Source organism: Triturus cristatus, chromosome 7, assembly GCF_964204655.1.
Source record: "Triturus cristatus chromosome 7, aTriCri1.1, whole genome shotgun sequence".
Lineage (NCBI taxonomy): Eukaryota > Metazoa > Chordata > Amphibia > Caudata > Salamandridae > Triturus > Triturus cristatus.
In genome coordinates, this window is record NC_140590.1 from 1,360,664,567 (window position 1) to 1,360,681,431 (window position 16,865).

General features: G+C 41.9%; 1 protein-coding gene across 4 annotated transcripts in view; it reads right to left on the minus strand.

Moving 5' to 3' along the window:
• Window positions 1-16,865, minus strand: part of LOC146812060 (protein MTSS 1-like) — a 509,468-nt gene that overhangs the window by 414,563 nt on the left and 78,040 nt on the right. For all 4 annotated transcript variants that reach the window (XM_085619068.1, XM_085619067.1, XM_085619069.1 and 1 more), the window contains exon 2: window positions 9,733-9,794. In XM_085619068.1, coding sequence (XP_085475194.1) covers window positions 9,733-9,794 — 62 coding nt within the window. The remainder of the gene's footprint in view (window positions 1-9,732; window positions 9,795-16,865) is intronic.

The following is a 16,865-nucleotide window of genomic DNA, read 5'->3' on the forward strand; positions in this document are numbered from 1 at the left end:
GCTCAAATGATTTAGAAGTCTTTTAGTACGTTGTGACACTGTTTGTAAGGTTTGAGCAGAAATGGGCGCAGTTTTGGATGGCTCGGGGGTAACACAGGTCTCTTGGGAAGTAACCACCTTTCGCGAGTCAATGACACAGGCTCGATTGCTCCCGTTTACACTCTATGGGATACACATTACTTATCCCATATAACGACAAAAGGAACCAGTAAAAAAAATAATACATTACCGCCCGTGAACAGTACCATCACAACCCGTGCTAGTACAAGGCAGCCATTTAGATAAGAGTCTGAGCTCTTTCTTGCACTCACCAAAAATTAACATAATGCGAGAAGAAAAGCAGACGTCACCATTTCAGTATTAGTTATATTTTTTATATATATTTTTTCTTTATAGATTTCTGGATATTAAAAGTACCAGGAACCATTTTTTAATAAAAGCAGCCCCTACCAACACAAGTATAATGAAGAGGGTATGTTTTCTTATCAGCAACCTAGATAATTTGCTCTTTAATGAAATAAAGTAAGAGGTAAGCAATTGCTGTTTGCTCTCAGGGGATAGTCCGTTTTTGCCAATCACAGATTTAACTATTCAGAAGAAACCCTAAATACATCCTATATTATTTTCAGTATACAAATTCATTTTGCTCCTGAAGGGTTTAATATAACCAGAGTCATTATACTCAACAGCTTTTGACAACAAAGAAAGCCTTCGGCCTCGGACAATGTACCCATAGCTAATAGAAAAGTCTTGCTCATGAAATTGGTAATTTTCTTTCTTCCGTTCGTGTGCCCTAAACAGCATACCTTGATCACAAAAGGATTGGCCATTTGAAAGAAACTGCTAGGTCAATCTATTTTGATCCGTTAATTGTATCACAAATTTCCTGTGGAAGTAAAGCACACACAGGTAAATAGGCATACTATATTAACTCATAAGCAAGCCGTGGTGGAATTCCCATAGTAACCTTATAGCATTAGACCTCCCCACCTAACAATGGATATACCTCACTCTACATGAGAAGATATTGCAACATATCAATTTGTTTGATGAAAGACATTAATCTGGGTCACTTGGTGTTTTAAAAAAAAAAAAAAAAAAAAATGGACATTAGGAAATCACCTTGTATAAATTAAAATGTGTAGTGATTGTGTGTATTTCTCTGTTTTGTTTTAGAATGTTTTAGACTATAAATCTATGTCCTGAAATTATTCCATTATCCCCCAAAACGCTGTGTTTACATATTTTTGTGTTTTATTAATATGTAGAAATGAATGCTTATACATTGGATGCTTAAAAATATGTGTATATTATGTTATAACTTTTTTCAGGAATTAACTGTGTGAGATGAACAGAGACGCCTATACGTTTGTTTTTTAACTTGTAATTTTAATATATATGAGAATTATTTATAAAGGTTTCTAAACAAATAAAAGAAAATACACACAGTTGTTGTGTTTCACACTATATCTATAAGGCCTTACAATAATATATAAGTTTATAAGTTTGTTAGTTAGTTTTTTTGGTGCCAGTAGCTGACCATTTAGTTTTTAAACAAAGTGCCCCATTGTTACTGTTTGTATACACACAAAAGGGAAACAAACTTTTTTCCCTAGATTTATGTAAATTGTGCCACTGACAAAATGGTCGAAAGGTGCTCAGACATACTGCATCACTGTCTGGACGATGGCAATTGTTACAAATCTACTAAGTCACTGACTGAATGGAGGCAAACTGCTCAGTTAACATGATGCCACCTGCAGTGTACCAATCCACTGGATCCATTTTTGGCTACCAACAAAAAACACCACAGACCCCTCTTTTACCCTCCTTGCTAAGAGGTATACATGCACAAACATCCACTGCAGCACAGGGAATCCAAGTTTGTCTTACTAAAATAGAAGCAGCTAATATTACAAACAACTGAGCTAAGATAAAAAGCTCAGTCACAAATTTTCCCTAAAGATGTTGAGAGAAATGTGTTAAAATATGGAGCGACAGAAGCAACCCATAACGGTACGACGCCCGCAAAAAGTGGTTCATTTTGCAAAAGAATTGAGCTTAAGACGGTGTAAAATCTTGACGGAAAAGTCATGCCCGCCTCTTGCTACTCCACAAAAGCCAACACTTGTAGCAAAGTTAAATGCTGCTCCAAGGTGATTTCACAGGTGATGTACAGTGCAGGCATTAAACCCAATTGCGATTAGAAGGCACCACTATAATAGAAAGTGTTCAGAAGATGGAAGCATGGCACAATCTAAAACGCAAGCTAAACCCTCGGGCAAACAAGTAGGGTTTCAAAGCCTTCCTTGTGAGGCTATGAAGAGACGCAAATAAATGGCCAAATGGACGCTGTTCTTCAAGTTATGGGACCTTGAAACCCAAAATATCAATCTTCCATTTCTACAAATTGTTAAGTCGGGATCTTCAAAACAATAAGTCTAATGGTGGAGAACACTCCCACACTACCTGGAGTGATGTCTTCTGACAGAGGTAGCAGGCCTTCACACGTAATATGCAGCACCCTATAAATAATTCTAGCACAGACTGATGCCCCCGTCCCTTGGTATTATCTCAGATAGTCAGGTGACCACCAGAAACGTGGAAGCTTTGCATCCGCATGCTGCAATTCAAGATGTCTAATGTGGAGCGCACTTCCGCAGAGCAAACTGCCACAGAGGCGCCAACCTACCAGAGCAGAACTCAAGTCATCAGGAATAAAAGGCACTACAGGAAGATGTCCAGCTTAAAACAGAAATGACACTCTGAGCCAAACCCCCAAGCTGCCCAAGGACTGTAGATGAATTTTAGCTAGGGGATGTCCATCAAGAAACAACTGTAATTCTCTCTTTTGAGTCTCTCCCCTCCCCACACACTGAGGAATGCTCTTGGCAAAACAAAGTGGTGCGGGCAAGTTGATGGCCTGACCAACCAGCCTCTCTTCGTCCCCCCTCTCTCCCCAGAATACTTTTTAATAACTACAATTGTTAGGAACCTGAGCCATGTTTCACTGACATTCTCACGGAGGATTTGTCAAAGAGGCAGTTCCTTGGGGTTTTTTCTTTGATTACTCTCACTTTTTTTGCGTGTTTATACATTTTTTTTGCATTACCCTCACCTAGTCTGCCACTACCCTAAACCCGTTCTCCCAGTGGGGTCGAGAGGGGCAAACATTTGCCTACAGCTAGAAGCCTTTGCAGCAGCAAAAAGGCATCCAGACAGGGAAGCAGATGAAGAGCTTAACAATATTCCCTCTATATGAATCTATCCTGAGTGCAGGTTTCAGAGGCAGATGCTTTGTTGTCTGGGTTATCTAGTAGAGTGACTGCTGTTTTGAGATTAGTCTGCTCAGTTAGCTTTCTGAGGTGGTTGTTTCTTATATGAAAGTCAAAGTACCTTTAAGTATTACCATAGAGTGTTCTACCTTGAGGGTGTACACTGTAAAATGTTGGTGGGTTCAAGCGGCAGGTGGTACTATAAACTCAAAATTACCTGCGTCAGCGATTTAATGATAAGTCCAAATACTTGGGCTTCATATTGGCGACGAGCTGGAAATGGTTATTGCGTCTCACCCAAGCTGCTCATCTGAAGTGTGATAGCAGGATATTTACAGGTGCAGATTCCAAGGGCAAACAAATCAGAGTATGACCCAAAAACAATCAGGCAGTCTTTTCATGGAGTACCCTTCCACTTTTTAAGGTCTGGCCTAGAAACAAGCTTTAGCGGTCTTCAAAGCCTCATATTTTCTAATAAAATGTGTAATAAAAAAACGAATGTTATTTTCGTTGTCTTTCTTTCCACCACAGCATGCAGAATGGTGCAATGGGCCACCCCACTTAATTCACTGGCTCTCTTTCTTGTGAGTGACAGCATTTTCTTTTGCACGTCTGCCTAAAAATAGATCAAAAGTATGTATTATTGTGAGGAGTGATTATTTTATCTTTTTTTGTAAACGTATCACACCACGGTTAAACATAATTCAGAATTTTTACGGCATTTAACCTTTTGTTGCTCGTTTCATATGTGAAAAAAATAAAAATCAAACAATGTTGGCATGGCAAGGTCAACCCTATTGGTTTTGTTAAGTGGTATGCCAAAAGGGGTCAAATGGGTAACAAGCATCCTTATACAAGGATCTGGACACATTCATTTAATTATTGGGAGAAGGTGTAATGTGCCATCATACTTTTTAAACAACAGTAAGCTCCTCATTCTGAGGTGGCAGGTAAATACCAAACTTGATGCAAATGTATGTTTACACTGAATTTGATATTCCAAGTCCTGAATAAACAGCGCTTAAATACACAATTCTTCCCCAAGCTAATCCTGTCAGCTTGTGGTGCAAGGAAAAAAAGAGAACGGTTTTGAGGCTAGAGACAAGAGAAAACGTATTTTTACCTTGCGGTGCAACCCAAAAAAGCTAGATATGCTCCATTCTGGCCTGCGGAACTCAGAATTAGGAGGCAAGACCGCCCATGGAAAAATCTCAAGTCACAGCACCGTTTTTCCCTGAGCTGTGTTACCGCCTGGTATTCCTTGGGCACCCGGAATGAGGGCCGAAGAGTAGACCCTTCTTGGAGGTCTATGTAAGCCGGGTGCACCACCGTAAAGGTTAATTTCAAAGATGGTCTCACAAGGCCTGTCAGTCAATGGAACTTAGTTACACAAAAACTGTCGACACCGACATCAGCATGTTATACTGTGTAAGTGCGTCACTGTAACACGACCAATCCTGCTGCCCGCATTACTGCTCGAGATAGGCACTGGGGGGGGATTCGGGGAGAGAAAACCCATTCACTGCAACCTTGCAGATGGGACTGAGGGAGGTTTGTGTTCGGCTATATAAAACACTGCAGTGAGCAACACTGAGCGGGCAAACGGACCTTTGAGCACTGGAAGCAACAATGTTAACCGAAAGCAATTCTACAGGAGTCAGCAAAATGCACCCCTATAGGGAAGTCCCTGACCACAGATGAGCGACACACACATGAGGACTCAGAATGGGTGCAACCTTAAAGGGCAGTAGCCCATCATCCTCCGGAATGGAAAGGCGCATTGCTTATACCGAGCCTATATACATGATGCTCCACATCAAATTGTACATTACATTTTCAAGTCTGGCCTTGGGAGGGCCTCATAATGAAATGAATGGAATCAAAATAATAACAATTTATATAAAAAATATATACATAAGGTGGCTTTTGATCAGCCATCTTCATCAATTGGTATGTTCAATTTTCATTCACATTAGCTTCCATCTACTACATTGTACAACCTGTGGTGACAGGTTAGCGCACTTCAGCCACTGGTTTTCTTACACTTTCACAGGTCAGATAATTGCTTACCAAGAAGGGCATTTCAGTGCCAGGGCTGATGACGAAATACTTTTCGTTGCCAATACTTCTTCCCAATCTTTAATAGAGTGGCGGTCGATAGAGTGGCGGGGGCGTCAAGTTGGGGGGGGGGGCACAGAGTGGGGGGAGGGCACAGAGTGGAGTAGTGTCACAGAGTGATGTGCCATGAAGTGGTGTGGCGTGGCATAGAGTGTAGTGTATCATACAGTGGAGTGACGACAAGTGGAGTGGCACAGCCTAGAGTGGAGTAAAGTGCCATAGAGTGGAGTAAAGTGGAGTGCGGTAGATTGAAATTGAGTGCCATAGAGTGATATGGAGTGTCAGAGTGGAGTAAAGTGTCATAGAATGGAGTGTCATAGAGAGGCATGGCATAGAGTGTCATTAACTGGCATAAAGTGTCCTAGAGTGGAGTGGCATAGAGTGGAGTGTTGTAGGATGGAGTGAGGTAGAGTTGAGTACAGTGGCCTAGAGTGAAGCGGCACAGAGGGGAGTAGACAGTTGCAGAGTGGAGTGCTGTAGAGTGTAATGGAGCAGTGTGTCAGAGTGGAGCATTGTCCAGTGTTGTAGAGTGGGGTGTCAGAGTGGAGTATCGTTAAGTTGCATAGAGTAGTGTAGATGAGTGGCATGGAGTGGAGTGGCATAAAGTGAAGAAGAGGAAAGAAAGTGGAGTGGCGTAGTGTGGTGTGGTGTGGAGAAGAGTGGTGTACGGTGGAGTGGCATAGACTAGAGTAAAGTGGCGTGGAGTAGAGTCGAGTATTGTCGTGGAGTGCTGTTGAGTGTCATGGAGTGTCGTGGAGTAATGCAGAGTGGAAAAGAGCGGAGTGGCATAGCGTAGAGAGGAGTAGAGTGGTGTGGAGTAGAGGGTGTGGTAGAGCACTGCCATTACAGGCAATACATTTTCAATTTTAATGACAATTGCATTGAAACAGACACAGTTTTACTGCTACAACTTTACAGCACACCAAACAATAATGTGTAGAAATGGCATCACCTAGTGTAATGTTTTGATCGTATTGAAATATTTGTTCCCACCACACTTCAGAATTAGAAAAATATGTGCTTCATTAGTGCTTTCCTGATTCTGATATATACTGAAATATTTGCCCAGCTAATTTACAGATATTTCAATTTTGTTGTGTGCTAGAAGAATATATATAACATCGTACAGCCTTCCTCCAGCACACCCCCAGTACCCAGCATGATTGTCACATAAACCCTCTCATTTGGAAGTCTGACAAAGAAAAGTAAACACCAAGCTCCCTCGGAAAACAGAGCCCGGCATTTGATCTCTGCCATTGAATGTACAGCAAATGTGACAACATCAGAACAAAATTTAGAGGCATGTTTACAGAAAGCAAGCACTCACAGAAGAATACTGAAGACAGGCTATGCTCCACAGGAGGGACAAAGACATAGTGGACAGCCTAAAACAAATAAAGCCAGCAAATAGAAAGCAAGCAACTGTGAGTTATAAAACACAAAGCCACTCGTAAGCAATGGAGGGAATGCATTCCCATTGAAGCTTTCCAAATGTCCCCCAAGAAGGCTTTGCAAACCAGGGCAGGCTTCCACCTAAAAAAACAAAAAGACTGACAAGAGGTTGCTGTAATTCTGCAGTTTTACCTAGTGTCTGCCGGAATTATAATACAAACTGTATCAGACTGGAGAAGGGAGCCCAAATGATTTGCACGGAGCATATCCATAGCAATTAAGCCCAATGTGGGTACATGGAAACTGTACAGTACTCCATCAGGAGGTTTACTTCCAGCGGTACTCTCCTCTGGGAAACCCCACTGCATTTCTGTAATGGGCAGCTGCTACCACTGAGAAATATATGGGAATGCCATCCCTCAGTATGCGTCCAAAACGCTCGCTGCTGAGAGCCTTAAGTTTGATCTTGAGACACTCAGACTGCATTTCCCTGCCCGGAAGGTCCTACCTTGGCTTCCTTTCAAACACAAGCTTTTAGTAATGAGCATAAGACAGTCAACATGTCTTGCTTAGGATTATTATAACGCTTGTAATGGTGTAGATCCTGTTATTTGCATATCCACAACAAGTAGTATATGTTTGTCAGAACACTTAGTCTATGCAGTCTCAAGAATAAAGGGATGAGTTAACCATTGAGGCACCTTGCTACTAAAACTGTTATTTGTTATGATTAAGGAGCAACCTCTCGCCAAACGTATCATAGACCAGGAGACTTCATTTAGTTTACACTAATCCATCTACGTCGAGTGACACTTTCTACTACTTGTTGTCCACTTGTTCTCACTAGCATAAACCTAGATGACAACTCCATTCTCCAATATATAAACAGAGGACATACAAAATTAGTGTTCTACAATAAATATAAAAACACATCACCTTACCTACTACACCTCTTCAATGGACAATTATTTACCACTTTACTCAAGAAGCCAAAGTCTTCACTATTGCTTTGAAAAAAGTCCATGAAGTGACTAAACATGTGATGGCTGTTCCGATGTAATAAAAATAATAAGCCTGCTCTGATGGAATGAAAAGAATTAACTGTCCTGCCATTGGGAAAATTATAACCACATGCTTCCAGTGCTGTTCAGTTTCAGATTATACAATAGGCATCCTTTCATGTGGCAAAACAGTAATTGGACACAGCGGCGTGCTTCCACTGCTAATATGTTGTTTAGGATTACTGTTCAAAACCGTTTGGTCTTATCGGCCAACTCACAATACCCTGCCCATCGATGCTGAAAAGTAGCACAGATATATTAATTACACAGCGGCCATCACCACTGTGTAGTTATAGTTAGGTCACAGTTTCCATAGGAAGTGCGTTTCTACCTTCAAAGATTTCACATGACCTGCAATTTTGAGTCAAGAGGTTGACAGATAGTATGCGTTTGCTGCTGAAAATGCACATTTTGCCACCAGGCCCTATGGGCAACACTCTGTAGTTTGGTAAAAATGTACTACAAACATTTCTGAGATGGGCACAATAGTGTACACCATTAGAGTCAAGCGCACAACACCAGTGTGCGATAAGCCACCTCTAAGTGGGACATCACTACATGCTACTTTATTCAACAATCCTCCAATACCACAAAATCTTCTTTGAAGTTCTGGAAATAAACATCCACTCCTTATAAATGTCCTTGCTACATGGCATTTGTCTGTAGCACTGTATTACAAGTTTGTAAAATGGCCACATACCCCAATAGCCACTGGTGGATAATATTTTGTCAACAGAAACTTTGGCCTGTAACAAAAAAATTTTGAACAGGCTTTAAAAACAACCTACCTCAAAACATGCCTCTGAAATCCACTTCCCGTGTCCTCTGCTTTCACCTTGTTTAACACGGACCAATACTTGCACCTCAGACTGTAGTGATTTGTAAACGTGCACCATATAACTTTCACCATGAACAAACACACTTGTCTCCAGGACTTGTGCTATTCCCATGCTATACACCCACATGTGTTCACACAGTAACTTTATTCCATATATAATACGTTAGTGTCATCAGACATGTCATCAATAATGTCATTTAAAATTATGTGAGTGATGTAATATGTGAGATAATAAGCACTGCATGACAGGGGTGCAAGTTATAGTTAGCTCAGAAAACTAACTGTGAATGTCAGTGTTTTTTGGTTTCTAAATATTAATTGCTGTGCTATTTTACACCTAACTATAACGTCACCATAACTTTCTTCCAGTGAATTTCCAGGGTTTTTATTGTAAGGTAAGATCTTATTACTATACCCAACTATGTCTCTTTAACCTTTTCTTTCAGCAACGATGTTATAGGCAGACAGACAGACAGGCAGACATCCAAACGCACTTCCCTCAATCCTTCTCTTGAACGGGAAACACACAAGATAATTCCCAAGTGATCGAAATCCATTAGGGTCGAAACGAGTCATGTTTTTTTGCCGTATGATATAAACTAATTGCTGCAAAACTAGTTCTGGAGTGGCTTGTGCGTTTCCTGTCCCAGATAAGGAGTGTGGACTGGGCATTTGGATTTATATGCGGAGTACTAGGGCATCGGCAGCACAATCCCCGGCCCCTGAGATGGGAGTATGCAGCGTGGGAAGTGAGAGAGTGAGTGAGTGAGTGAGTGAGTGAGTGAGTGAGTGAGAGAGTGAGAGAGTGAGAGAGTGAGCGAGTGAGTGAGAGAGTGAGTGAGAGAGTGAGTGAGAGAGTGAGTGAGAGAGTGAGTGAGAGAGTGAGTGAGAGAGTCTTTTTGTTTGTACGTACATGCATATTTATAAACATGCATTTCGACTTTTCAGCACGCGTGGCTGCGTTTCTTAAACTAAGTACTACATTTAATTTTTAAAACTCATGGGAAAAAAATCCTTAATAAAATATGATCATATTTTACTGACTTACCTTAACTGTGATTGCAATTTTATCGTCTTGCTGATAAAATCCTCCCAAGTGGGGTAGCTTGACTAAACAAAAGAGAAAGAAACAATGTATAACATGGGAAGCAACAAGCATGATTATAAATATCTGAAAACACAGAATACTATGTTAAATCATTGATAATTCAGGTGCCATACATTTTTCACAACATTTAAAAAAACACAAGTTTTAGAAATGTAAATTTTACCTCACGTAAGCAAACACCAACTATCTTCAATTGTTAGTGGAAACAAAACAATTTGTAAAAGTCTGCATTATGCAGTTAAAACAAATTCAGGCTGTCATGAATGCTAGAAGGGGGATGGCTCTTTCTTCTTACACAGGATCCGATTTTTTTAAATCTCCGGGCTGTGATTATCCTGAGCTATGTGCACAAGTGTTGATTTCTAAGGCATTCTATGTAATGTAGCCTCATCCGAGAACACACTTTCATTATATGCAAATACAAACAGAAGACTGGAAGCAATTAATTGCTTTCAAAATAAAATGTACCCATAAAACATTTTAAAGTTCAAAAAACGAAATATGCAGACAGTTTTGTTAAACTCGTGTAATTTCCTCTCAAAACGTAGCCAAAATATAGCCGCAAACTTAAAAGATCACGGTCTCTACAGACTTTTTTCTTAAGTGTCATGCAATTTTTAAGGACAAGTTGAAATGCCATTTCCCTAGTTCATTTAATAAGCCATCCTTCAAGTTTGAAAGTATTATGGGTTATATATGAAAACAATAAATTCGGGTCTCCACATTTAAAGAAAATCACAAACGTGCACCCACAAGTCTACGAGCATGCGTGAATGCAGATTTATGAGGAATTTGCACAAGTATACAGAAGAGGGCCTGGACACCCAAGCGAGCTGCAAACCCACATATACTCCTAGCAAACTTCTGAGAATTCCATTTTCACATGAGAAAATCTAGAAGTGTAGCTTTGGTCATGTGAAAATCTTCTGAGCAAGTGTAAATTAATTTAGTGTAACTTTTATTTCTTCTTCCTCCATAGCGAAAATATTTTCTCTGTCAGAGAAACTGATTTTCCTACAGCACATCGCTTTTGTGGAAAGGGGTTTCATTTCACTGTGTAAACAGTTTTACTCCTTTTCTCGAAAGGAGTACATTTTCGACCTTTTCCAGCAGGGCAGCAAGAAGCTGAAGAGAAGATGCTGAATTAAGCATGGGGGGGATTGCACAAAATCACAGGGCATTTCAGCTCAAGAACTACCATCTCCCACCTACTCCCAGCCCGTGAGTGCATTTGCTCACAGGAAAATCTCTTTGCTCCTTTTCACGAGCACACAATCAACTTTTGCGCATACAAGTCAAATGTACATGCCCAATAGCTTTGAGCATCATGCTCTAAACTTTTTGATCCTATAAGACCTTGCAGAGTTTCTCTACTTGTGAAATGTAAACGAACAGTTATGGATATAGCATTGTTATTTGCTCATGCGTATGGCAAACAGGGGAGCAAAGGACCTGGGAGTGAAGTGATCCGCACAATAATAATACAATGTGTTCAAGTGGAGAATGTTAGATGGAGTTGTCTTAGTGATCCTCTGGTGGAAACCTATGCGTTGTTCAAGTTCAATCTGGGTTTATTTACAGTAACATTTAGCAAAATGAAGTGAGTGCTTAAAAGTAAATCTGCAATAGCAACTCACAAGACGCCTCCTCTGAAAATGGAAGTAAGGAGGAGTGCAATGGTACATGCAGGCCAATGGAATACCTCAACTGTGCGGAAATCTGAACTCCAGCATAATACAAGTGCTGCGACATATGTATAAAGCTAGTCGAAAACGAGCTATCTCATAAACACTGCCTCTTCATACAGAGAACCTGTGAATCCGGTATCATCTGAAATATACCATAATCTAGAATAGAAACCATGATCTAATATGAACCCTGGCATAATCGGAGTTGCTATTTTCAAAACTCTGATAGAATGAGAATTAAACCTCCCTTTATCAGACCCCACAGACTCCACAGCTACCAGACAAAAGAGTATATTTCAGTTGAGCAAGCGCATCAATCAATTGCTGACCACTCCCGCCCATGCCTACCCCGGCTACCCACCCGAGAGTCCTGACTGAGCCCCTGCCCCGCCATACAGAGGTCCAGCTGGAGGCTGAGGGGCCGCGCAGCAGAGGGGACACCACGGGCCCGCAAGTCCCAGCGGCAGTGGGCAGTCCTTGCCCAGGACTCCGCAGGTAAGGGGGCTGAAGAAATGGGGTAAAACTACAAAGAAAACGTGATTATGGAGCTGTGTGCCTCCAAGGGAAGGTATGACTGGCTAGGGGAGGGGGTATGGAACGAGAAGTCACCGGTATTGGGTATGGGTTGGGGCTACCAAGTTGGATCAATAACCAAAAACAAAACATGAAAAAGTGGGTTTAATTATTTTTTTAAGCAGGCATGGCAGCAGAAGCAGCACGGTGTCAGAAGCAACGCAGGGGAAGGTGGGAGTCACAGAAGCAACACAGAGTACTTCAGGGAGTGCGTGGGGGACATGGGGGAAAAACAAAGGTCAGGAGGGTGACAGAAGCAACAGGGAGGGCAGAGAGGCAAAGAAGCAACACAGGGGTTTGGGGGCAGATGCAACACTTAACCCCTTGAGTGCCCATGACGAGATGGTCTCGTCATGGGCCGCGGTTGCGCTGTGCCCATGACGAGACTATCTCGTCATGAGCCCCGCCCGCTAATGAAACGCCCGGCACAGGGCGTGGAAAGGGCGGGGCACTCAAGGGGTTAAGTATATGACCGAGCACAACAGGGAGTGGGGTGGAGAGAAACAAAATGGGATAAGCAGCAGCAAGATGGGGAGCGAATTTCATGAGGGAGACAGCTTGAAAACACATGCACTTTCTGTGAGTGTTTTCTCAAGATAAAGTAATTTCCTGACATCAAGCACATTCACCAGGCAAAAACACACAAGGTAAAGAGGTACTGCTTCCTCAATGGAAGAGACGAACAAAAGTTTGACAAACAGACACAAATAAGAAGCAGGCAAATGAGAGTGACAAGGAAAGCCAACCAATGGTAAGCAATGGGTGTGTGCCAAGCCCCTCTATGTTCATGGTAAGTCACAATATGTCTTGCAATGGACAGCGTGTGCACTGTCTGGTAAGCTCGACCTAAAAATACCCATTTGCTTAATGTGTACCTGGTACCTATCAATTAATGAGCATATGTTAATAAATATGGTGACATTCAATGCAAGTACACTACTGGTTGGAATGACAGTGAGATGTTACTAGCGGGAGGTGCAGATGCACTTAGAAGCGAAGCGCCACTGTAAACGTGACGCGCTCTGAATGGTCATCAGCTGATCTGTGCAAGGACATTGGATTTACTTTAAGCCCACCAAGGCTGACTTAACATGCGAAGAGTCAAATTGCATAAAACATTGGAAAATGTGAGCAAAGTCATTATCAAAACAAAAATTGGTGACCATCGTGAAAAAGGAACTTATCACTATTAAAACAAGCATTGGCATAGCCAATAGGTCTCGCCTTTGGAACCTTAGACGTGTTTAGCCATGCAACAGTTGCATAACTAAATACTTATAAGGTCCCAAAAGCGAGACCTATTGGCTATGCCAAGCGGCCGTGCGACCGCAAAAGTGATCGCGATCGATCAAAGCGGCCGTGCGACCGCGAAAGTGAAAGTAATCGCGGTAAAGCGCGGCGCGCGCGCCCGCGCACAAGCACTGTAGCTCTAGGCTGGCCTGGTAGCACTTTTTGGAGCCCTCTCAATAAGTCTCGCCAGACCAGCGCATGCGCTGGGTCAGGCGAGACCTAAAAATGAGATCTGTTCAATACCTAAGTGCCCCTTTCAGAAATGGCATGAGCTTGGATTTAGCACCGAATCTAAAGCCTCAACGGCTCCCGCTGAGAAGATGAGTGAAGCTTTTAAGCCCCTGCAGATATGCTTGTGCCGTCACCTAAAATCTCGGAATGGAGTTTTTCTTTGTTTTTAAATCTGATTTTCCCTGATACAGCCCAACTTCTCAGCCAGTTATGCAGCCTTCAATCGGTAACCGGCTATTCGCCGGCTTGGATGCTCGAGTTATGTTGTGCCAACACACCTAAGCCTCAAAGGTCTATAATATGTGTTACTATTATGTCCCACCAGTGAACCCATTTCATTAGTCTTAAAGTGCATAAGATGGGTATTGGAAACGTGATCCTAAATACAATGGAGGCAGCGCCAGTGAGTGTGGTCATTACTAAAGAAACCAAAACATTCTGTTACTCTATTTTTGTAGTATAAGTAACTGCGCAGAAAATATAATGCTCAGCCCTTAAAAAAAAAAAAAATGCAAATTACTGCAATTTTCACAGAGAGGGAAACGCCTCCTTTCCTTTCAGCCGGAGGCAACTTAAGGTCGTCATTACTGTTTAAGAGCAGTTATTCTTTAATTAAAAAAGTATGGGACCTGTTTTGATGCGATTTTTAAAAAAAAACATGGAACTATGTTCCTAAAAGACCCCGCCCAGTTCGATCTCTGCTTATAAGGATGAAATGCGAGTTTGCCAAGGCCTGCTGCAGCTCGCACGGGTTTCTTGCAGGTCTAACAGCCCTTTCCACAGACCTTGCATTAACCTGCTGTGCGATCTGATGATAAAATACAATTCCAGTAAAACTGTAGCTTGATATGAAATACTTTGCCAGTCATTAATGCTCAACTCCCTTACAAAGCACTTTCATTATAATATAGACGTGAAGAAAAATCAAAGACGAGAAAGGATAGGGACCAGGCACAAGGCATTTTAAAATGCCAAATGAAACCTCCTGATCATTTAAAACAATCTTTTAATGATATACTTTTAGTCTCGCCTGACCCAGCGCATGCGCTGGTCTGGCGAGACTTTTTGTGAGGGTTCAAAAAAGTGCTACCATGGCCATCCTAGAGCTACAGTGCATGTGCGCGGGTGCGCGCTTAGGAGCAGAGGCATCGTATGGCAAACCTCTTCATGCTCATTAAGCGCCCGCGATCACTTTCGCGACACACCTTTGATGTTCTCGTTCAAAAAACATCAAACATCAAAGAACATGTTGTTGTGTTAATGCTTTGCTGCCCCCGTTTGACTTACAACGCGTTTTCTCTTTCCACAAACTCGATGTTCGTGTTCCTTTATTTTGAGATGCTTTTAGTATTACTGTCACAAACACAACCACACACACACACACAACCACACACACACACAACCACACTCACACACACTCACACACAACCACATAGCCAATAGGTCTCACCTTTGGGACCTTATAAGTGTTTAGCCACGCAACAGTTGATGTGGTTGCACCAAAGATATTGTGCTGCACAACTAAATACTTAGAAGATCCCAAAAGCGAGACCTATTGGCTATGCCAATGATGGTTATATATGAAGTCTGCCTACATCAAGGTTAGAGTAGACAGTAGCAGGACATAACCTGGTTTATTGTCTCAACATTGAATAGCGCTTGCCCTATACTGGGTGCAGCTGTTTGTCTTTCCTTGTATATGTGAATGGATGATAGGATTATCTCCCAACAGACAATCGCCCTACAGACAGCTCGCGCATCTTGACTCATCCCCGGAGCCTCATTCTGCAGGCATCTCTTGCACAACTTCAGCAACAGGACTTTTTGTACATCTGACCCTTGAGCCTTTCCCTCTGGCATCAGAATAGCTCTACAGGAACTTTTCCAACGGTAGGATTTATCTACGGGCTCACTAATCAGAAGAAACAAAAAAAAGAAAAGAGGATACAGGCTAGAACAGTTAACTTTTCGACTTCTGAGCACCCCCACTTAATCACTACTGGAACCCTGGACCATTACTGAATGATGATTGGAATACAGGGACTCCCCACTGAGTCATGACTGGAAGCTGGCGACTGAAGCCTAAGCATTTTCGATGATTCGAACCACAAAATAATACACACAAAAATACATAAACAACCATTCATCAGACAAATCCAGAAACGATGAAATGTTTAAATCACAAATACAAAAAAAAAATATCTATTTTTATATTAATGGGAAGCTTGGAGCTTTACTAAATGTCATTGATGCCACTCATCGATCCTAGAGCTTGTTTGACGCACTTTCACTGTTCCCACGAATCAATTTTAGGATATCAAATACATTTTTAGCCTTCAAGTTCACCTTTTCCTTTTTTATTTATATACACATTATTAATCTATTATTTCATTTTCGAAGCAGTCGCTGACCCCCTAAGTAGGCTTCATGGACAACCAGGGATCCCCGGACCACAGGTGAAGAACCACTGGGCTAGAAAGTACATCCTCACCGATAACTTGGTTTTCAATTCATAAAACGACATTGATCTTAAATGCACACTGCTTTCCAGATTACCAAAACGGTAGTGGTTTTAAAAAGTTTTCAAACATAAGGATGTAGTTACAGGGGCTAATAATGGCAGCGGCCAGATAGTCAGGGGCTATAAACGAAGGACTGGCGACTATTCTTAGATGCTGGGTACATTCTGGGATTCGTTGGCAGGGTCCAAGCAAAAAAAAAAAAAAGCATTTTGTACATTTGGGACGGGGTATTGATTTTTTCCTCAGTCAGGTAGGCCATTGCCAGGTCAGAGACACGACGCAGAATGCCTTGAAGTGAAAGCAGGTCTGAACTAGTAGCCAATTGAAATCTTTCCACCTATGGTGATATGTTTTCCTGGTTTTGTGTTCACAGCATCGTTGCAATGAACTTAAATTATTTTATACAGGGTTCCTATGCTTGCCCTGAACGAAGAACCGCAACCAGTAGGTCCCTCTCGGAAGTACTGCACTCAAGGGTGTAGTTGAGCTCAAGGTATCGGATGGCGGTTTCCTGCAGCAACCGGATTGGTCTTCAATCTATCTCAATGAAGTGTAGGAGACTTCGTCTAATTCAGACATCTACATCACGGAGGCACTCATAAGAGACCCTTAAGATACATTCTTCACTGGCTAGTCTGTGGTCTAGGTGGGTACTATGCACAGAAATGCAAAAGTATTGTTCCCCTATGAGTTGATTTTAGAAGGATGCAGATAACGAGACTGCATAGAATCGGCAGTACTGGAACTCCCCTGCCATACTCCACTTGGA